The sequence below is a fragment of the Diaporthe amygdali genome (genome assembly GCF_026229845.1).
Source record: "Diaporthe amygdali strain CAA958 chromosome Unknown NODE_2_length_3802984_cov_64_841326, whole genome shotgun sequence".
Classification (NCBI taxonomy): Eukaryota; Fungi; Ascomycota; class Sordariomycetes; order Diaporthales; family Diaporthaceae; genus Diaporthe; species Diaporthe amygdali.
The window spans coordinates 828,920-849,779 of NW_026517022.1; the positions used below are offsets into that span (position 1 = coordinate 828,920).

Below are 20,860 nucleotides of genomic sequence, written 5' to 3' on the forward strand. Positions count from 1 at the left end.
ATCGTTGACGGTGTGTTTGGAGATCCCTGCCCCATGACACCGGTTTGATGAGGCTCTGTTCCGGCGCAATATCTTCCCGGCAGCAAGCATTATTAGGACAAGGTAGAAGAGAGCAAGCCTCTCCAGCCAAGCCACGCGGCCCTAGCTGGAAATGGCCTCGCACGACCAAATTCGATGCAGTGATCTGTCCAGTCTACCAGTCAACCTCCATCAACAAGCTTTGGGCGATGTGATGATACAGTCCTCAAGGATGGAGTTATTGTTGACAGCCTCAGAATATTAGACATCACGGCAGTTTGATAGTTTATGACAAACCTGTTACTTGACAGAAACGCCCATGGGCTTGCAGTTTCAGGACCTCACTTTTGAGGAAAGTCTCGTCGAGCTTGGCCGAGGCACTTGCCTACTCACCACCATTGTCCAACAAGCGATGAACTTTCCTGTTTGCACAGCATGCACAACGTGGCGAGATGGCTCGCTGTCTCGGCTCTATTCCCTTGACAAACCATACAAACAAATAAAGCTAAATGGTTTGCAAAACAAATTCCACAATAAAATGCTCCTCCCAGGAAACACAATGCGGCTAAGCCTGCGCGGCTGGTTCAGATAGATTGCCTGGTTCAACCACTCACAACCGCCTTTCGCCCTGTGGACTTTGTGGCCTTGCTGTATTTCTGACAACACCACTTCCTACCTTGGAGGCCTTGTTTGCATCCGTGATCTGTGCAGGCGGTGTAGGGAGTCAACGTTGCATCGAACTGCTCAACTTCAGACGCAATAACAAATCGAAACGGGCTTCCGGCCCGTGGGACTGGGAACATATCCGTGCCAGGGCTGGCAGGGCGCGCATCTTGTCTGCACTGCCTCACGGTGATCACGTTCGTGGGGAAATGTCGACCACAAGGGGAGGCGCATGCAGGTTTGGGGGCCGCGATGTGTGGTACTGTATCTAGGGACGCAACAACAACACAGACGATTCGCCGGGATGCGTTAGCGCTTGATTCAAAGCGCGAGCCCTCTGTGCTGGCTTCCGTCCGATCTGGAGCAAGCAGCAGCATACGCTGCGTTCACTCATGGATCACTGTCGAGACTCGAGATGCAGCGTCAACTTTGGTTGAAAGTCAGGGGGTGGGCCCCGAGGCCAGAGGCCCGTCCAATGAGTGAGCTCCCGTCTCTCGCTGACAGCCCGGCGGCAATTCTGCCGTCTAGCGGCCGTCCTTTTCTGCAGCGAGCCAGAGCAAGCCGCCCATGTCAACGACGTCACGACGCCAGTTCGAGTAGGCAGTGCTGATTTGAACTGAAACTCATTCTGTGATTTGATACCGTTCCCTCATTCATTGGATTGTTACTGTTACACCAGCATCATGCCGAAGAAACCAACAAACTGGGGGATGTGGGCAAAGATGATCCTGGGGTGAGTCTCGTGTCTGAAAAAAACAGGACGCGTCTGCAGTGTCGATGGCCAGCCAATTAACCAATCTCTGCAGCGGCGGTGCAATAATCGTGGGCGGCCCAGCGTTCACATATTGGGTCTCCCCAACAGAGGAGGAGCTGTTCAAAAAGTACAACCCAGACCTGCAGAAAAAGAGCCTCGCCAACAGGGCTGAGCGGCAGAGAGAGTTTGACGACTTTGTGGGCAAGCTGAAGGAGTACTCCAAGAGCGACAAGCCAAGTATGTTTGCCTCAAAATGGTGATGAGACTCACCTCTGGAGATGAGAGTCAATGAGGAAGAGTATCGTGTGCTAACGGATCGCAGTATGGGTTGTCCAAGCTGAGGCAGCAGAGCAAGAAAGGCAGATGCGGCGGCTGCAGGCGAAGAAGTCTGCGGAAGAGGAGCGACTACGGCGAGAGGCCTTGAGGAAGGAGGTCGGCTTATCGGCGGAGAAATGAAGCGTCTTTGTACGATTGTAGTAATATGGCATCAACTTGCATCAGGCAGATTTACGGCGTCAGGGAGCATTGGGACCGGGTCATGAGGACAGGAAAAAGGGGTATTGATGTTCGGATCTTCTCGGGCTCAAGGTCGTCTCCAAAAGGGCTGCAAAAGGTCTTGGTCGGTTCAAGATATTAATCTATTCAAGAGGGACGGACTCGGTTCGAGGTTGAGGTTGCAGGCGTCACAGGCCGTGAATGGTATCTGTGCTCATCTGGGAGAGCTGGATGAGGTTTGCAAGCGCACCGTCAGCATAGCGCATCAACACCGCTCAATGTGGTTTCATTATGCAGATCAAATTCTGGTCATTTCCCAAAGAAATCTCATGCCCTTCCCTTTGGTAGGTCACATCAAATAGAATATTGCAACATGAGTGAGATATTCAAAGAGATATTCAAAGTCAAACAATCGTATGAGAACAAGGTGACTGACTGCACGGACCATCTCGCTTCTCGCCGTCCAAAGCTAGAGCCTCCTCTCAGTCCGTCTGTCTGTCGCCGATTTTGGAGGGGCCGTTTGCAAAGGCTGGATCACGTGGACGTCCGGGGTCGCAAGCAAAAATTACGCCTGCGTACCACACAACCCGACCACTCACCTCATCAACCTCCCTGCGGCCATCACGTCGACGAGCACGAGCGAATTGTAAAAAGTGAGTACGATTGAATTTTGGGCCATGTTTTGACGGTGCGATTTCATCGGCGACGGGAAAGTGAAAGGCGGATATGGGAGGGCCTTAGGGTGCAAGACCAAAAAAAATTATGGAGGCTCGGGAAGAGCGAGGCAGCAGGCACAGAGCTTGGGTCAGGGCCATTTCTTTGCGACAGCTCGGGCTGACACGAGGCTACAAACAGTCAGGCGAACCTCCCTGATCCCCATCTCCCACCCCGAAATCTTTTTTGCCGAAACCCGCCTCTTCCTCACAACCCCCTTCGCAAAGATGGCCGACGTCCAGGAGCGCCTCAAGAAGCTCGGTGCTTCCGCCCGAATTGGTGGAAAGGGTACCCCGCGCCGGAAGATGAAGAGGGCGCCCCAGCGGTCCGCCACCGACGACAAGAAGCTCCAGCAGGCCCTCAAGAAGCTCAATGTCCAGCCCATCCAGGCCATTGAGGAGGTCAACATGTTCAAGAGCGACGGAAACGTCATCCACTTCGCCGCACCAAAGGGTACGTGACATGGACCCACATCCCTCCCTCACCTGGCTCGAGGAAGACAGACAAGACAACAACATAGGAGGAGAGACACGAGGCATTGTTATTAGTTGATGATGCTGATGCGACGACTGATCATACAGTGCACGCCGCCGTCCCCGCAAACACCTTCGCCATCTACGGCAACGGCGAGGACAAGGAGCTCACCGAGCTCGTCCCCGGCATCCTGAACCAGCTCGGCCCCGACTCCCTGGCGTCCCTTCGCAAGCTGGCCGAGTCCTACCAGAGCATGCAGCAGAAGGAGGGTGACAAGGAGGCCGACGACGACGAGATCCCCGACCTGGTGGCCGGCGAGAACTTCGAGGGCGAGTCCAAGGTCGAGTAGACAGCTTGTCCCGGTGGAACTGCTCTGTTGGAAGGGATGATGGACCTGAAGCTACGAAGGGCTGCTAAGAAACGAGCAAGGACTTTGCACTGCTATCGATATATGGAGGTGACATCCATGGTCTTGGTCTGACAAGCGCTGGTGGTGGAGGGTGAATCACTGCGAATCCCGTGAGAAAGCATTATCCTGTTTTATAATGAATTCGGCCAGGGTTAAGGGAACGGCAGATCATGAGCTTCGTGATACATCCTAGCATTTGGGATAATCGACCAAAAATGAATGAAATGAACCCATTTAGGTTCCCGTGCTTGAAGTGCCATACTACTAACACAAGATGCCCCCCCCCCCCCAAGATTGCCCTCGAACATGGGATGTCTTCCCAACGGGAGGAGACAGACAAGACAACACCACAAGAAATCAGGAGGGTGTTCATAGGAGCAGCAACGCCGCGATGCTGGACCTCACCGCACAATTACCGAGTACGCCGGCCAAATAAGATCTCAGGCTTCCAGGCTCAGCGGACCAAGATGGATGGCTCTCTTTTTTTTACGGATTTGGACAGTGATCTGAACGAGGATGATAGGGCAGAGCGCGTCTTAAAAGGATGCCAGGGGCTATTCCTACGATCTGTTCTACCACATCCTCACAGCCGTTCCATCAGGGCGGTCGGTTGAAGTCCTCGTCACCAGTATTCCTGACCCATCCCTTAAGCGCCATTCCTCGCACGTCTTGTTTCACCCTGCTTCTGGTAGCTAGGTCGAGGCTATCCTTCACAAGTCCGTACGTCTCAAGCGTCAGCGGAATCACGTTCGGCTCGACCAGGCGTGCAATCTCCTCCACCAAAGCCCACATCTTCCCCCTCGAGACCGCACTGCCTGCTCGTGCATCCGACTGCTTCCGCCCCTGGAGCACACCACCAATCAAGTTCTCCGCCAGGTCATTACACGACCAAGCCGTAGCAAGGTTGCTCGCCACGTAACGTAGCTCCTCACTATGTGCCGGCCCACGGCGGGAGTATTCAAATTCCACTTCAGTTGTACATACCACGAATGGGTGGAACGCGTACCCATCTTCCCACGAGCCCTCCACAGAGCTCACGGGTGCCAGCCTGCCCTGGGCCGAGAAGCACCTCCCGCACGCCGCGGCGGAGAACTGGCTCTCCGGCAGCACCAGAGAAGTGAGATATACACCCTTTGGTGAGACCAGGAGCGATGTGACCGAGCTTAGAAGCGAGGTACACTGCCTCAGCGCCAGCTTATCCGAGCAGGACTTGGACAGCGTGGGAGGCGCATCGGCACGAGCTGGCTTTCGCCGGACAACGCCTAGCTGGTCAAAGCACGCGCGCCCGAGGAGGGCTAGCTCTGGCGTGGATGCCTTCTCGGGCATCAGGTGCGGCGGCAGCGGGGCCTCCCATGGGGACGCATCTTGCTGAGCGGACATGGTCAGCTCCATGGATGCGTCGCCGCAGGGAGCCTCTGAGCAGTACATGTGCAGCGTCACATCTTCCCTCCAGCAGACTGGGCGCTTGCACCCTGGTCCTTCGGTCGTTGCGTCACTGCTGATGATGCTCCGGCGAAGGTAAGGAGATTCTTTGCCATCGGTTATGATGGCCTTACATTCCTGCAAGACGAAGTGGTTGAAGGCCCGGATGACTAGGACTTCGGCGTGCCAGTCATGCAAGACTCTGCCTTTGGCGGATTGTAGTTTGGACATGGGAAGGCATTTCATACCGGTTCTGATACAATTTAGCATTCTTGTCATGGTTTATGAAAGCCGCTCGCTTTTCCACAGGCGTCATGCTTGCTGTCTGAGGATGTCTTGAAGCTCAAAAACTCGTGTTCGAGGACCAAGCCCTTCCAGCAGCTCACCGAGGAATAGGAAGAGTGACGATGTGAGGTTCAATTACGAGCATCTCAACGCTCGTTCTAGGTAGAAATCTGCAAAAGGAATCGCCGGACCTACGCCAAAGCCAGACAAATCAATGATCCGTCACCATGTCTAGCGACTATCCCAGCCAGCGGCACCCATTCTCGTGTGCCATTATCGCGCACACATGGCTTTCTTTTTGCAGGGAGCCTGTCGAACAGGTCTAGGACGACGGAGGCAACGTCATCTGCCTTGGTTGTCATCAGAGATCTGGTAATATACTTTGATATCAGGTGAAGTTGGCTTGTCGTCCAGTCAGATGATGAGTTGTAGTCGGAAGAAGACCATCGTTTAAGGTTCTTGAAGAAATCAACAGTGAGTATGGGCAAGAAGTCGAAAGTGCCAAGAAAGAGGGTCTCAAAAAGAAGCAGCTTCGTCGCGGCCTGTCGATGTGTAGGCTCGACCAGGATATATCGTCAATCCCTAGGAATTTGGGTACAGGAAACGATCGTGAGGTGCTCAAGTTATGGGATCCTCAATGACAATACAGGAAAAAAAGTACCTTTCAAGACCCAGCAGAGGAATTCCCTGTGAGAGCTTATCTCAGGTCGAATATGACGACAATTATTGAGAAATAGTTCGGGACCCAGCTTGACGGATGTAAGTGCCTTGGTACCTGGAAAGCTCCAAGTGAAGCATCTCAAGTCTTGGCGCCAGCTGTGGTCACCTGTCTCTCAGCTGTGCACTGGCGCCGCACTAACAATTTTCTGGCCGCTTCTGTTCCAGCATTGGCTGACCCGCTTTTACGCCCGATTTGCCGCGTAGGGTAGTCACTGCCCACCAGAACAGAATTTCAAATTCGCCCTGCGAGCCAGCCAGCCAACCTCATCGTCCCGAAACCTCCCTCATCCGCGTACGACCACCGACAATCGGCAACCACATTCAAGATGAGGACCTACGACGACACATTCTCCGGCCAGAGGATCTACCCTGGAAAGGTACGATGAATTTTTCACCAAGGGGCAGTGGATGGGCCGGAAGCGAGCCCCTAGGAGGCTGCAAGAGGAGGAACGATCAAACAGATCGAAGGCCCAGTGTGTTTTTTGGGACACGATTTCTTATCGCATCGGCGATGAAAGAGAGGACTTCATGAAAGATAGGGTAGAGGAACGAAACGCTGACACTGCGACTGTTGCAGGGTAAGCTCTACGTCCGTGGCGACTCCAAGGTCTTCCGATTCCAGAACGGCAAATCCGAGTCTCTCTTCCTCCAGCGCAAGAACCCCCGTCGCATTGCCTGGACCGTCCTGTACCGTCGCCAGCACCGCAAGGGTATCACTGAGGTACGAATTTGAACCGATTTGCGATCGCAACCCACAATCGCGAACCGCCCCGAGACCAGACCCACATGGGATTTCTCCCCAGGACATCGAACAGAGTCCACCATAGGGGGCACGAGCGTGACGGTGACTAACATCCCATACAGGAAGCCGCCAAGAAGCGAACCCGCCGTACCGTCAAGTCCCAGCGTGCCATCGTTGGTGCCTCCCTCGATGTGATCAAGGAGAAGCGATCCATGCGCCCTGAGGCCCGTTCCGCTGCTCGTCTGCAAGCCATTAAAGAGAGCAAGGAAAAGAAGGCTGCTGAGGCCGCTGCCAAGAAGTCGGAGAAGGCAAAGAACGCCGCCCAGGCTTCCAAGGGCCAGACCCAACGGATCGTCGGCAAGCAGGGAGCCAAGGGTTCCGCCCCCAAGGTCAAGGCCACCACCCGATAAAGGAATCAAGATGAGCGGGTGCTAGTCGATTGCATACGTGGACATCTTTTCTCTGGTTCGGTACAACTTTTGCAATTGAGATTTCAGGGAAGGGCTGGAGTCGGGTTCTCAGTGCTTTATAAAAGCTAGGCGGCCTACAGACGTCTGAAAAGGGACTGGTTGCATGGAATAGGGGACACGATTCCGCACGGGTAGCTCATAGAAATGAGACTTGTGCATTGATCATACCGACAGTCCTCAAAGGCTGGCGATCGAGCCAGTGCCTGGAAGGCCACGTCAGTTGGGAATCCTTGGTCGAATAGTGAACTGTTCGGCATGGCGGTTCCCAACACCGACTTCTGCTGGCATATTGTGTCTGGAGAATGATTATCTGTGGGATAATTCTACAGCGCTTTGTCAAATGTTGATCACGAATCGATCTGAATAACGATGCACAACTCTCTAGTACTACATACCCGGCACCAATACCTAAATGAAGACTACACTGCGTTTCGGCGTTCAAATTCCAGAGTGGCAAGTCTGATGGGTGTCAAATTAAGAAATTCCTCTATTTCATGCACTGACTTCGAGTCGAGCGGAGAGGTCTATATGTCTAAAGAGGCGTGTATGATGTAAGAGGACATTCCACGCAGGGACCATTTACAGCTTGGCCAGGATGGACGCAGCATCCGTTCCCTCGACACCACCCTTGGCGGCTTGCTCAGCGTAGATGACCTTGCCGTGGTCAATCACGAGCGCGTAGCGGCCGGTTCTCTCACCCATTGTCCAGCCGAGCTGCTGGGAGAACTTGGTCTCTGCGTCGGTCGCGAACACCTGCGAGTAAGGGATCGCATGTGAGCCGGTGCTGTCCCGCTATTCTGTAGAGACACGGATCCCCCAAGCTCCAGAAGGGGAGGATTGGCTGTGGGGTTTCACTTACGATGAAGTCGTCCTTGACCTCGTTCGACTTGCCCCAGGCGCTCATCACGAAGGGGTCGTTGTAGGCGATCACGACGATCTGGTCGATGCCCTTGGCCTTGAGGGCATCCTTCTGCTCGATGAAGGTAGGGATGTGCTTCTCGGCGCATGTGGGGGTGAAGGCACCGGGGACGGCGACGAGGACGACCTTCTTCTCCTTGAACTCTGTGAAAACAGGTCAGTATCCCTGGGATTGAAGAAGGTACAGCAAGTAATTGCAAAGTCAGAACGTACCTTTGCTGGCCTCGTACTTGATGGGCAGGCCGCAGCTGTTGAGGCCGGCCTTGTCGGGCGAGTAGGGGATGTAGAGGAAGCTAACGTCCTCGGGGAAGGGCTGGCCGGTGAGAGATGCCATTTTGACTGATTTGACTGTTGTTTCCTGTGATTGACGAGATGTAGTATTTGTTTCAATGTCAAGAGAGATGCTCTAGAGTTTCGGAGATTTCTGGTTGAGGAGGGGAGCGAGAGCTTCTCTGGCTTTAAAAAGGTCGCGCACGGTGGAGGGGTCTTTTGAGTTTGATCGGCAAGCTCTCTCGCGCCTGCTCGCTCGCAAGCTGCACAATCCGCCCCGCCATAACATCTTGCCTGCTTGCTCGACCCCTGCCGCCATAGTACGGTATTTGTCAACAGCTTGCAGCTCGCCGAAGCTCGGCATTGCATCTTCGTCAGCGCTCGCCCAACGAATTTCCCAGAACAGAGCTTGTATTACTCGCTGATTATAGCATATGTGCACCCTGATGGAGATATGCTACGACCAAAACAAGCAATTTGTCGATGCGTCCGATCTGTCCCACGCGCGTGGATGGGACTCCTGCCTGCGTGGCCACGCCTTTCGGTCATCGTCGGGGTAGCACATTGTCGAGTCCACTCTGGATAAATCCGAGCGGATTGCTCGGTCAAATGAGCAGCAGATCATGACGAACATCTGGTAGCCTATTCCAATTCTTGGCTGAACACAAGACCTGTCAAATATCGCGCAAGGCGTGTCCAGAAACCTCGCCAGTTCTCGTGACATCGCGACTGGACGTGCCCGGGGCTGGAGGGCGCGCACGTCGCAGTAGTATCACGCAACCTCCCCACCATGTTCTGTCGCTACATCTGCTGTGTTACACAAACCTGCAGCTCCCAATTCTGTCGGGATTTGGACCGAGGGCTCTGTGTGATATTGAAGCTATGAATCCTTCCGCGGAGATCCTCGTCGGACCATCATGCCATTTGCCCGTAAGCATGCTAAATACATCGACAAGTGACCAGAATCGGTATCTTATCGCAGGGCGTCGCGTTCGCCTTGGGTGGATAAGTAATCCAAACACCTACGGCCATAATTAGACTGTGACCAGAGAAGAAGGCCGGGCTAGGACCGGTCAGCCCGGGCAGTTCTTAACCCCTCGAGCCTACACCTGAATCCCGTCACCGCCCCCACACAACCCTCCGTCCCTCCGCCCATCCCGCCCAACCAAATCCCGGGTCCGCGCCGAATTGAGGCCTGTTTCCCGGAGTACTTGCGTCAAACAGCTATTCTGCGTCTGTAAAGGCTTCTGCATCTCCGTGACTTGCCATACTGATCGAGTTATATTTAAATCAAGTCCCTCGCCCAAAAGAGATCCAGAGCATACACCTGCGCAAACAATATCAGAATCATTCATCCCCCCACGTCACCATATCACAAGTACATACAGCAAACATGGCCAGTGAATCCAAGCCGCCTTTCCCGCCTTTCACGAAGGAGACCGCCACCCAAAAGGTCAAGGCCGCCCAAGATGCTTGGAATACAAGGTCTGTCATTATGTTTAGCAATGATGGTGGAGTACAAGACCCATTTCTGACCACTCTCATAGAAACCCAGCTGCTGTGAAGGTCCGTCTACGTGTTTGATGCTACTCACGGGCAAACTCGGACCCAAGAGTTTTTAGAGCAGCTCATATAGCACCCAAAATATGCTCAAGCATGATGAAAAAGGCATGGCCTTGCTAACACTTTTCACAGCTAGCATATACGCCTGACTCCATCTGGCGCAACCGCGATCAGTTCTTTCAGGGCCGAGACGCGATCGAGAAGTTTTTAACTGAGAAGTGGAGTGTGGAGAACGGTTATCGGCTGAGAAAGGAGCTGTTTGCTTTCACTGACAACAAGGTCGCCTCCTTCCTGCTTCGAACTTTTGTGCGGTAGCCACTGACATGTCTGTGCAGATTGCTGTTCAGTTCTGGTATGAGTGGCATGACACATCTGGCCAGTGGTGGAGGTCATACGGTCTCGAGGACTGGACCTTCGCGGACAACGGCCTGATGAGGAAGAGACAGAACAGCACGAATGATGTCAAGATCAGTGAGGAGGAGAGATGGTACAAGGATGGCGTGGATGTGAACACTGTGGACATCAGTGAGAAGCACTGGTGATCTGAACATGGAGATATACTTGATAATCATATATACTTGTTTTTGTTCCTGATGAGGCTATATTAAAGGTATAGCAAGATCGGTTTTGTTACTGGACTGCCCAGGTACTGACGGACCCAGCAGAATGACAGCAGTCCATGCCTGTGCACGGTACTGTCTCTGTCAGAGGAGAGTGCAGTGACTTGATAATTTTCAAGCAGACAGGAAAGTGCTCACTCATAATCTGCCACCTATAAATGTTCTCTCTTGGCCTTCAGCATGGGTTTTCCTCTTCTTTCTCCAGGCGCATTGTGGCATCCAGCGTACACAGCTACCAACATATCAAGGGAACCCTCGGCTTTGAGGATTCTTTTCTGTCCAGCCAACCTTGAGACACCAGACGTCCAGCAATTCGCCAACAGCACTGGCCACTGACCACTCAACACTAGGACAAGGGTCAAGATTTTCCCCATGCCATGTTGACAATAGCCTTCCAAAAAGCGAGCTGTTCGACATAAATCCTTATCAAACCGACCCTTCGACAGAAGTCTTCATAGGCACCTACTCAACAGAAAACCTAATCATCTAAGGCACCCATCCGACCAAAGCCCTCACCAAAACAAGTTTTCCACAAATACTCTTCAAAGCAGCCTGTTCAACGCAAATCCTTACCAAAGCGATCGACTTTTAAGTCCTTCTTCAAGCGACCTGTCCGAAACATGTCCTCATCAAAGGGGCCTGCTCCACCCAAGTCCTCTTTGAAGGGACCTTTCCAACCCGAAGACATACCAAATCCACCTCCTCAATACACGCGATACGCCCACCCACCAAATGTGCCTCAATATGGATGGCCACCAAATCCGCCTGTTCAACATGCACCTCCAGAACCTGTCGAAATGGAAACCGTTGCGCTGGAGGACTCCGGGGAAGAGCCCAAGTCTCGCAGGAAGGTTCTGATTGCTCGCATTGTTGAGGTACAAGATGATCAATCCCGAAACAAACTGTGTTATCACGTGCTGAGAACCAAATTTGCAGTTAATCTTCGTGGGTAGCGCTTTCGGCCTACTTGTCTCTTTGAGCACCGTCCATATTCCAAAGTACCCGCCGGGCGCCAATGACAACGACAGCATAATCTTCTTCATCTTGCAATCGACCTTGGGCCTTATCAGCACAAGTCTTGGTTTCATCACGCTAATATGGAAGTTCAGCGCGGACGATATTATGGCAACGAGGGCCCACAAATGTTGCAGTATGCAGTACATACCAGTGTATATTGACTTGGCTTACGGTGCAGCAAGCGTAGGCGTGGTATACGTAAGTCAAGACGTTCTATTGATTCGGATGCTACCACACCATTCTTTTCTCTTCATCACTGAGGCTAAAATCGGGGTTCGCTGCAGCACTGGAAACAGAACTGGGGCGAAGGGGGTTTCAACTGCGAAGTAAACATGACCTACCAAGGCTGCGTCATGATGATGGCCGTTGCGGTGTTGACGATCCTGAGTGGTCTTGCGGCGCTCGTGTGTTTGGTTTTGGAGACTTGCCGTATTAGGCAATGGAGAAAGGTTCTCGCCCAATGTGTGAAGATTCCCGGGGCCTCGTAATATTTTGGGCTTCAAAGGTGGGCAGATTGTGGGAGCGTTCGAGCGAGTCGCAGAAATTAGACAAGTATCTCGATTCGCCACAAGCCTGAGTTGGTCAAGAGAGTCATTTGGATGGAATGGATATGCTATGACAACCAACGCAAGTTAATCAGATGATCCGTAGTTCCTGAAATGGTTTTTACAAAAATTGTAATTAACGCACTGTGACACCTCGTTGAGAAGCATTGAATACGAAAGTTTTCCTAGCTCTGGAACACAGATGAGGTCCAAACGAAAATTCCAGAAATAAATTTAGATCTCGCCAAAGGCATGTAAGTGGACGTGCGGTCAGCTAAGAAGCGCTTGTATCAGGTAGGCTATGAGATCTACGGATTCCTTCCAACAAAAATATACTGATGTTTCTCGACGTGGCTGCCGTTTGTCTCTGCCTAAAAGTAAATGCACTATGCACACGTGGTCAGTGAGGTGTTGAAATTCAGCCTCCATGCCATGTACGAGTGTTTCCAAAGCGAGAAGCAGCATGTTATGCTTAGGTGGGAGCAAAGTCGATCCTCAGATTACACATTGAAACCGTGATCCTATTCACAAGTACTTTACATCGCTGATCAGCGCACGTTCCCACAGTTTCTCGGGCTTCTCAGCTTTCATTAAACACATACCAAGAAATTGAAACTGTCCAGTAAGAATGCAATACATTGTGACATCGCACGAAAAGGAGGTTGTCATACAGCCCACTCGGGCCATTTATCACTGCAACGCCTAGGTACTGACGGACTAAATAGAATGACAGGAGGCCATGTCTGTGCACGGAATTACCTGTTTTAGAAGACAGAGTGCAGTGACTTGACAATTTTGAAGCTGAAATCAATGCAGTCACTCCAAATCTGCTACCTATAAATTTCCCTCTTGGTTTCAAAACATGCGTTCTTCTTTCCTTTGGCGTATCGTGATATCAGGCCTACACAACTCTCAGGACAGCAAGGAAGCCACCAGCTTCTATAGATTCCCAACTGATCAGCCTACGTTCAATAACATAAACTATCTATAAATTCACAAATACCCTTGACCACTAACTACTGTCCACTGACCACTCAACACCACGATACAGGTAAACTCTTCATCATGGGACGCGGGCGCAAGGGCTCAGCAAAGCGTGTCAAGGCTCCAAAGCGAAGCAAGGCCCCGAAGCGAAGTAAGGCCCTGAAGCCAATCAAGGCCCCAAAGCGATCAGTTCGACAGAAGCCATCCAAGTCACTTGTTCGACAGAAGGCTTCATCAAAGCAAACTGTTCGACAGAAACCCTCGGTCAAGCGTCCTGTTCATAAGCCCTCGTCAAAACGGCCTGTTCAACGCAAGACCTCGTCAAAGAGACCTGGTCAAAACAGGTATACACCAAGTCCACCTCAATACGGAGACGTTTCAATTACATATTCGCAAAATCAATACCCGTCAGCTCCTCCTGACTACAGCTACGACTACAACTACGACTACAACTACGACTACAACAACGACTACACATCATACCCATCTGTTGAAGCTGGTGGATATCTGGAGCACTCTGGCAGCAGGATCTCGCGTCGTCGGTGTGTGGTAATCTCCCGTATCATCGAGGTATGAAACAATGAACTCCAAATTTAAAAGGCTCGCAATGTACTGAGAACTGAACTCTAGCTCGCCTTCGTGGCTGTCACCCTCGGCGTCGGGATTTATCGTCTTCTCCACCCCCCTATACCAACGTATCCTCCAGGCACTACGGATGACCATGGCGCGATACCCTTGATCCTCGCAGCCGGCGCGTTGGGGGTTGTCAGCGTAACTTTTGGTTTCGTTTTCCTGTCCGACAGATTCGTCTTCATGTCAGAAAGGGGCCGCAAATGGTGTGGGTTGTACATATTCGCGTGGTTGGATACCATTTATTTTACAGTGGGCTTTGGTGCGGTATATGTAAGTGGACACTTTCATCCGTTTGCATCACCCCTTTGTGATGGCGAGGCTAAATCAATGGGTCGCTGCAGAACGCGCACACTAGTCTAACCGACGAAAAGACGCATTGCTATAAAAATATCGGGTCCTATCCTGGCTGTGCAATGCTGATGGCGACAATGGTGATGACCTGTCTTGGCATTCTCACTGTCTTCGCGTGCGCGGTCGTGGAGGCTTTTTACGTCCATCAACGAAGAAAGGCTTGATATAGAAGGTAGCCATACCAGGGAAATACTTGAGACGGCGGCAGAAAGTAGAGGGTTATGAGTCGTACCGAAGCTAGCCATGAAGATGATAGACTCAGGTTGTTTATTTGGCGGCTTGTACATCACATGGAAAGACAGATCGCTCAGCTGGCTCATGTTTCAGAACAGAAAGTACGACTTCATCGGGGACGTCCGAGCACTATTCTTGCTGATAGGATATACTTAATTCAAATTTTGCCAGTTCGAATACACTTGTGCAGTGGCGTTGCAGTCAGCTCGAAGCATCCTACACCCTCGCTACAAGTACATATAGCACGCTTCAAGTAAGCGAGAACTGAGGAGATGGTTCAGATTTTAGAACTTTGGGACGGCTCCCATCTGGTAAAACTTTGTAAACTCGTTGAATGTTGGTTAGCCTTTGTTCAGGCTCGGTTCGATATTGCTTGCGCTGTTCAATCACGAAGACCGCAACACAGGATGACATTGTCAATTCTGCACGTGCCGAATAACAATGAGAACTCACGGTGTCTTTGTACTATGGAATTGAAATCATCAGGACCTCATGGAGGTCTCATAAAAGCATACGCCACAAGAGTTCGCATGTATGAGCCATCAAAACTTGGTGCTTCTCTGAGGATACACCATCATAGAATGCTACTAAATGAGGATATCATCCACAAACAAACGTCGAATATCGCCCGTCTTCAAATAGGCGCCTGTAGATGAGAAGCGCCTGTAGAAAAGCTACTTAGCAAGATTGTGGAGAGCCTCCAACCTTTCGTTTCTTAAAGGAAGATGCCAAGTGGAAAGTCATTTGCGAAACGAGAAGTACTTCATTCACGATGGCCAAAAAGGTAAGTGTACGAAGCACTCTTTGATCTTGTACACTAAAGTCGCGCATCAATGTTACATGTTGAGAGTGAGCGGCTTGGTATCTGCGCCTGTGTAATTCTACGAGCTTTTTCTTCAGCTTATTGGTTTGTCCAGAGAAGCTCAGTCCATTTGAATCAGAACACCCTGACTTGTTGTCTTTTTGAACTTTTACCACGCATCGTTCCAGTTCATACACTCCATCGTCTTGAGCTTCTCAGCCTGTATTGACACAGACACTCGAGTCTTCAAAAGTCTCCAGCAACAATGAAATGCATTGTGACATTATACAAAAAGGAGGTTGTCATACAACCCACTGAAGCAGACAACATTCCAACAGTCACGCAATTCCAGAGTCCAGTCGTCAAGCAGAGAGTCGGGGAGTTTTCTACTTACAAAGCCGGAAGATGAGCTGTTCGCAACATCAATTTTGAGATCGAGATCTCTGGATATTTTTGCTGGCACGAAGGCCTAGCAATTCTTCTCACAAAGTGAGTTGAACACACGGCTTCTGGGATATGGTTAGCATTTTGAGATTCAAATCTGACGGCTTGACGACTGGACTACTGGGATGGGGAAATGGCAGTTTGTTCTTCTTTAAATGGAAAGGGACAGTCGTTTGAGGAAGGTGTGGCAGCTTGCGGCAGGGCCTAGCATGGCGAAGCGTGGCTGCCTCCTCTGAGGTTCGCAGGCGGACGACACCTGGACAGCCAAAAGATCTTGAGGGGCCTGATTGGATTTGAAACTATTTGAAGAGGTCTCTGAGAGGAGAATGCCAATCATAAAGCTCTCATGGAACAAAGACCGTGGTGTAGACCTGGGCAGCTGTTGCGTATTTTCGCAGGGCCGCACATCTCAATTGCTCGAGGCCCAGAACCAGCAGTGGGCAGGTTCTGATGTTCTACGGTCCTTTTGACACCATGAACTTCGAGTGCTACTTATTGCAAGCGGTGCAATTTGGTAGGCAGGCAAGATAATGCGAAAGTGTGTAGATATTTCCTAATGTCTTAGTGACATAGCATGAGGGTGACGGGTTCGAACTCTGCACATTCGAAGATCTCTTCACAGTATCTTTCTTGTAACGACCTTTTGCGGAGCGATATATCCTGGGATACTCACAAAAGCCCTAATGAATACCTGACTGCCGAGAGATGTGGCCTTGTGCGTGGTCGTACGCATGAATGATGTGTGACCGGCTGGTATTTCTGCTGCGAGCTCTTGGAAGAACTGACTCCGTCAATGAACAACGGACGAGAACTTGAAGTCTGAGTGTAAAAGTTTGGAAGCCCAGAAAGACAGAAAAGCACATATGCTATGCCAGAGAGCGCATATTACTTCTCCTATTACACAATCTCATCTAAATACTCTATGTAAGATTTCTCTGTCTCTTACTTGCCACCAGCCGACAGTCTCCATGCTCTCATCGGCAAGCCTTGCAAGTGCAGGACCTTGGGCCTGATATACAACACAAATGAGACAACACCAACGGCAACGCACATGAGGTTGACTATGTAGTACCCATCACGGATCATCTCGCAAGTGCCGCCACCATTGATGCACCTTTCTTTGTCGGCCTGAACAGAGCAGGAGAATGGCTGGGTAACCAGCGGGCCTTTAACACTAGCGGTTGTGTCAGAGATCGAGGTGGGAGGATGGCATGTAGCGCTAGTGAGCTCATCAACAAGACGGAGAACGAAGTACCGAGGCAGTGTGCCGCCCAGGTTAGAAATCCTGTGCAAAGTTAGCAGATGAATCGTAATTATCGAGGATCAGAGAACAGCTTACGTCGCAAGAAGAGTCATGTAAGTGCCACCAATGACTGGATCCGCGATCCTAGCATGGAACGCCGAGACGGCCACAAACATGATGGTGTTCATGAATGTTGAGAAGATGTGCTCAGCAATAACCACCAGCAGGTACCATGAAGTGACGCCCTGATCTGGGAAGATGATGACCGTGAACTGCGCAAATAGAGCAGCAATCAGTCGTCCCATGAAACCCCAAGCCCATAGTCGCATCGGAGTATACTTCTGCGACCACACTCCAGCATAATAACCCAGCCCAATCTCGAAAGGAAAGTCGATGAGAACCGTCAGAGCCATGTTGTCTGTTCCGAAGCCCTTGTCCAGAAGCTTCAGGTTGGTGACCCCGTCGTTGGCCTGGAACCCGATCTTGGCAATGAGATGGACGATCATGATGGTTTGGACGCTCTTAAGCTTCAGTACGCCCCACATGATCTTGTAGACGTCCCAGATGCCATCTTCGTTCCTGGTCCTCTCTTCCCTCTTCAGGGTGGCCAGGCCGATGGTGACAATGATGTAGAGCCAGCCCGCAAAGTTCAGATATCCACCGAGGCTGATGAGGCCGGAGTCCAGGGGCTCAGCGCGGAAGTATCGGTTGGCGAAGTCCTTGGAGTTGAAAGCCAGAAAAACGGTGTAGGAAAGAAATTGGCCAGCCGTCAAGCCGACAGTCTGTGCCGTAGAGGCGTAGGAGACGTTTCCAGGGGTCAAAAGCGTGAGAGCCCATCCGTCAACTGCGATATCCTGGGTGGCGCACATAAGGACGAGGAAAAACCACCACCCCGTAAAGTTCCATACGGTCGGGCCGTTCTCTTTTCCAACCATTGCCATCATGTCCTCTACCTCGGAGCCCAGCCAAAGCATTCCCATGCCAGATAGGAGCTGGATTGGCAGAATCCAGCTCTTTCTTCGGCCGACCTTTGGGCTCCAGATGGCGTCCACAATAGGGCTCCATAGTAGCTTCAGAGAGTACGGATACGAGGCCAAACTGAAGATGCCTATCTCGGCGTAGGACATATGGCTCTTGAGAAGGAACGGAACAGAACCTGTCGCCAACCCTAAAGGCACACCTTGCAGGAAGTACAGAAGCACGAGCAGCCCAAAGTTCCTCTGGTCGTGCCTGGGCAGGTCCAAGAATCCATGATTGTTCAGTACGGGCGTTTTCGGTACGGGGTCGTCGAGGTTGAAGGATTCGTGCGCCATGAGGTGATCGGCAGCGGTGGTCGAGTCGGCTTTCACGGCGCCCTTTCTTCGCTGTTCGATATTGTTCATTTTCTTCTTGCCCTTCCCCTTGGCCTTGCCGTTGGCCAAACTGCTAGAGGACTCGTCTGCAGAGGTTACCACAGAGAGCGGAGAACCGTTCTCTTGCGAGAATTTGGCAGAACGTCGAGTCCGGACACCCATAGGTGATTGCTGAAAAGAAAAGGAAAGAAAAGAGAATAAGGAATAGGCGGCGGAGTCGTTGAAGCGGTCGACGCCGACTGGTGCAGTGGCGAAGGAGACGTAGGCAGAAGGATTGCTGCGATGGTTCGGGATCGAGCTCTGAGGGGAGGTCGGATCGGTTGTCGAGGTGAAATGGTAAGCGAAGGAGGGACGTGAAGGTCAGTACGATCGAAAGGAATCCATGAAAGACAGTAGAGTTAGTCGCCTTGTTGAGAGGTCTTGCTGGCCTCTTGGAGATAGGCGGCAGGCGAGCTTGTGCTTGTGCTTGTGCATGGACAATGAAGTCGAGTTTGGCCACCAAGGGTTCTAGAATTCCCGGGCCCCTGCAGGGGAGCTGCCGGCCGAGCGTCGGTGCGGCTTACCGTGGCCTCAGAGGCGACGACGTCAAAAACGCCCGACTCGGTATAGGTCCGCGACCATCTCCCGTGAGAGCGTGCACAGAAACAGTCCACGATAGCGATGATGTAAGGGCTCAGATCTGACCTCGTGCATCGTTTTGTCTCCATACATTCACGTGCTCTTGCTGGCCGTTTCGAGGGTCGTCTCGGCAGCTTGTTCAAGGAACCAGACTCAGAGGCAAGGCATCCCAAGACGGCCTAGCTCCAGCCCCAAGCAGGTCAAGGTCAAGCTTCGACGTACTCTGTGCATGTCTCATAACAAGTTGAGAGTGTTCGAGGACTTTTGTCGACACTCGAGTCTACACCGATATCAATTTGCAACACCACTCAAATGAGATGCAAGGAGGTCGATTTAAGCTTATCACAAGCTCGGGTTGCATCTTCTGACGTGCTTTGCATCCCTGCACCTAAATGCAACTGTGGCGCCATATACCATAGGCACACCAGTGCATGCAGCTTGTTATTCAACCCGCCTAGGTTACCCATTGCTGTTATCTGGTTCTGATGTCCTTCGCTTGTGAATATTGAAAAAGAATACATCTAGATGAGCAATTTAAAACCTGCCTGAACGCAGCTGGAACTAACAGCCCTGATAAAAGTTTGGATTTGTTCCCTGGGTGAGGGGAACGGGCCGTTTATAACCCCTGGTGTAAATGTGGCTAGTTTGCACCGTCCTGTGCACCTGAGTGTAAGTAAACACCACAACTCAATTGGAGATGGAGACGCGTTCTCACACCCATAGCGCGTCCCCCCTACAGTTGAATATCACAGACAATATGGCATCAGAAGCAGACATAGATGATGAAATCGCCGATCTCAAGGCGCGAGGTATTTGCACCTGTCATTCCTGTCTCATGAATTTCGCTGATCAAAAAATATAGTCGAGACGCTCAGGGGCCAAGTCTGCCTCCAGGCCAGCGTCCTTCTCACAACAGACTCCGCCCGCCATGCTATCACATCAGACACCAGCGCACAGGATCTACAGGAACGCCTGGAGAAGCAAATAGCTTACGACCAGCATTGTCTCTATCGTGCTTGCGCCGGGATCACCACCTTCCGCGTGCGCGATCCCGACCCAAACGCCGTCGACGGCGGCAACGTTCTGGGCGTGCGCATCGAGGTCATGACCCGGTCCAAGTTCCTCCGGCCTTACTTCGTGCTACTTAACCGCCCTTACTCAGGAAACGAGCAGAGAAAACGATTTCTACGGGTGCATCGCCACACCGTCCCACCGTGTATCCCGCTCAGTGGCCTGGCGGCGCGGTACCTGCCTGCCCCAAAGCCGATAAGGTCCGAAGGTGAGAATGGTGAGGCCATTCCGGAGAAGCGTCAAGACCTCTCGCGCTTCGTGCGATGTCTGCGCCGAGACATCGTGCGGTACCACAACCGCGTGTCCGTCATCGCGGACCTGCGTAGGGCGGTGGGTCTGGACGGCAAGCGGAGGGACGCAGAAGAGCTGGCGGAGAGCAGCTCGCTCCTGGCAATCAGTGCGGCGGACACCGAGGCAAAACAGGTCAGGATTGACTGGAAGGACGGCCGGTCAGGGCGGCTCGTCATTGGGGATGACGGCGACGTGGTCAAGTTGGTCGTGTTCGGGGACATGGGCCGGGATCGCGAGCTGACCCGGGAGCTGCTCAGTGACGGTTCGCGATTGGAGGATGTTGCGCGCAAACTGGGCTCTGTGTGAAGCCCGCATCATGAGGAGATACTCCTTGAATGGCAATGCCATGAGCTCTAAAGAAGCAATGTTGCATCAGACCAGCCAACAGGGTCTTTACAGGCAGGCCCAAGCACCCAAGAGCCGATTGTGGTGAGTTGTGCTGGATTTTCCTGCCACACACAAGCTGAGCTTTTCACAGAAACCTGCTTTTCAAGGCTGAATCACTGCGCGGTCAGCCGAGGACCTGGTAACACCAGCATCCAGCCCCCTCATTGCAAATGCGAGGCAGGGCCAATCTGCCTTGCACTTGATCGCAACGTGCTGCTTGTCGACTGGTAACACGTCATTAACGTACCCATTCCATAAGGGCGTCATGTCAGCCAACCGAAAATACAGACGATGCTATTGAGAATTCAAGGCTTTCCAACCCTTTGCGCCGCATCCAATAGAGCCAGCGGA

The 20,860-nt window shown here is 51.9% G+C and overlaps 10 protein-coding genes across 10 annotated transcripts; 7 read left to right on the top strand and 3 right to left on the bottom strand.

Annotated features, from left to right (window-relative positions):
• Positions 1-1,364: 1,364 nt before the first annotated feature.
• On the top strand, positions 1,365-1,891 carry J7T55_011597 (assembly factor cbp-4; the record flags this gene model as incomplete). The annotated part of the gene is made up of 3 exons (XM_053136222.1): positions 1,365-1,414; positions 1,488-1,672; positions 1,758-1,891. The coding sequence occupies 3 exons, from the start codon at positions 1,365-1,367 to the stop codon at positions 1,889-1,891; spliced, it is 369 nt and encodes a 122-aa protein (XP_052999403.1).
• A 980-nt stretch (positions 1,892-2,871) lies between these two features.
• J7T55_011598 (nascent polypeptide-associated complex subunit beta) lies at positions 2,872-3,467 on the top strand (the record flags this gene model as incomplete). Its single annotated transcript, XM_053136233.1, has 2 exons — positions 2,872-3,097; positions 3,226-3,467. The coding sequence occupies 2 exons, from the start codon at positions 2,872-2,874 to the stop codon at positions 3,465-3,467; spliced, it is 468 nt and encodes a 155-aa protein (XP_052999404.1).
• Positions 3,468-4,124: 657 nt separating this feature from the next.
• On the bottom strand, positions 4,125-5,195 carry J7T55_011599 (adenosine-deaminase; the record flags this gene model as incomplete). The annotated part of the gene is made up of 1 exon (XM_053136241.1): positions 4,125-5,195. The coding sequence occupies one exon, from the start codon at positions 5,193-5,195 to the stop codon at positions 4,125-4,127; it is 1,071 nt and encodes a 356-aa protein (XP_052999405.1).
• Positions 5,196-6,280: 1,085 nt separating this feature from the next.
• Positions 6,281-7,106, top strand: J7T55_011600 (60s ribosomal protein l24; the record flags this gene model as incomplete). The annotated part of the gene is made up of 3 exons (XM_053136251.1): positions 6,281-6,331; positions 6,532-6,675; positions 6,819-7,106. The coding sequence occupies 3 exons, from the start codon at positions 6,281-6,283 to the stop codon at positions 7,104-7,106; spliced, it is 483 nt and encodes a 160-aa protein (XP_052999406.1).
• A 639-nt stretch (positions 7,107-7,745) lies between these two features.
• On the bottom strand, positions 7,746-8,418 carry J7T55_011601 (peroxiredoxin type-2; the record flags this gene model as incomplete). The annotated part of the gene is made up of 3 exons (XM_053136262.1): positions 7,746-7,958; positions 8,026-8,228; positions 8,298-8,418. 3 exons carry the CDS (start codon positions 8,416-8,418, stop codon positions 7,746-7,748), a joined length of 537 nt encoding a protein of 178 aa, XP_052999407.1.
• Positions 8,419-9,747: 1,329 nt separating this feature from the next.
• J7T55_011602 (uncharacterized protein) lies at positions 9,748-10,459 on the top strand (the record flags this gene model as incomplete). The annotated part of the gene is made up of 4 exons (XM_053136273.1): positions 9,748-9,839; positions 9,902-9,920; positions 10,050-10,196; positions 10,253-10,459. 4 exons carry the CDS (start codon positions 9,748-9,750, stop codon positions 10,457-10,459), a joined length of 465 nt encoding a protein of 154 aa, XP_052999408.1.
• A 698-nt stretch (positions 10,460-11,157) lies between these two features.
• J7T55_011603 (uncharacterized protein) lies at positions 11,158-12,042 on the top strand (the record flags this gene model as incomplete). Its single annotated transcript, XM_053136284.1, has 3 exons — positions 11,158-11,412; positions 11,474-11,752; positions 11,839-12,042. The coding sequence occupies 3 exons, from the start codon at positions 11,158-11,160 to the stop codon at positions 12,040-12,042; spliced, it is 738 nt and encodes a 245-aa protein (XP_052999409.1).
• A 1,122-nt stretch (positions 12,043-13,164) lies between these two features.
• On the top strand, positions 13,165-14,231 carry J7T55_011604 (uncharacterized protein; the record flags this gene model as incomplete). Its single annotated transcript, XM_053136296.1, has 4 exons — positions 13,165-13,427; positions 13,512-13,653; positions 13,714-13,986; positions 14,058-14,231. 4 exons carry the CDS (start codon positions 13,165-13,167, stop codon positions 14,229-14,231), a joined length of 852 nt encoding a protein of 283 aa, XP_052999410.1.
• Positions 14,232-16,489: 2,258 nt separating this feature from the next.
• On the bottom strand, positions 16,490-18,849 carry J7T55_011605 (cetyl-coenzyme a transporter 1; the record flags this gene model as incomplete). The annotated part of the gene is made up of 3 exons (XM_053136306.1): positions 16,490-16,832; positions 16,887-18,442; positions 18,706-18,849. 3 exons carry the CDS (start codon positions 18,847-18,849, stop codon positions 16,490-16,492), a joined length of 2,043 nt encoding a protein of 680 aa, XP_052999411.1.
• A 668-nt stretch (positions 18,850-19,517) lies between these two features.
• J7T55_011606 (cenp-o kinetochore centromere component) lies at positions 19,518-20,428 on the top strand (the record flags this gene model as incomplete). Its single annotated transcript, XM_053136316.1, has 2 exons — positions 19,518-19,569; positions 19,623-20,428. The coding sequence occupies 2 exons, from the start codon at positions 19,518-19,520 to the stop codon at positions 20,426-20,428; spliced, it is 858 nt and encodes a 285-aa protein (XP_052999412.1).
• Between the last annotated feature and the right edge of the window lie 432 nt (positions 20,429-20,860).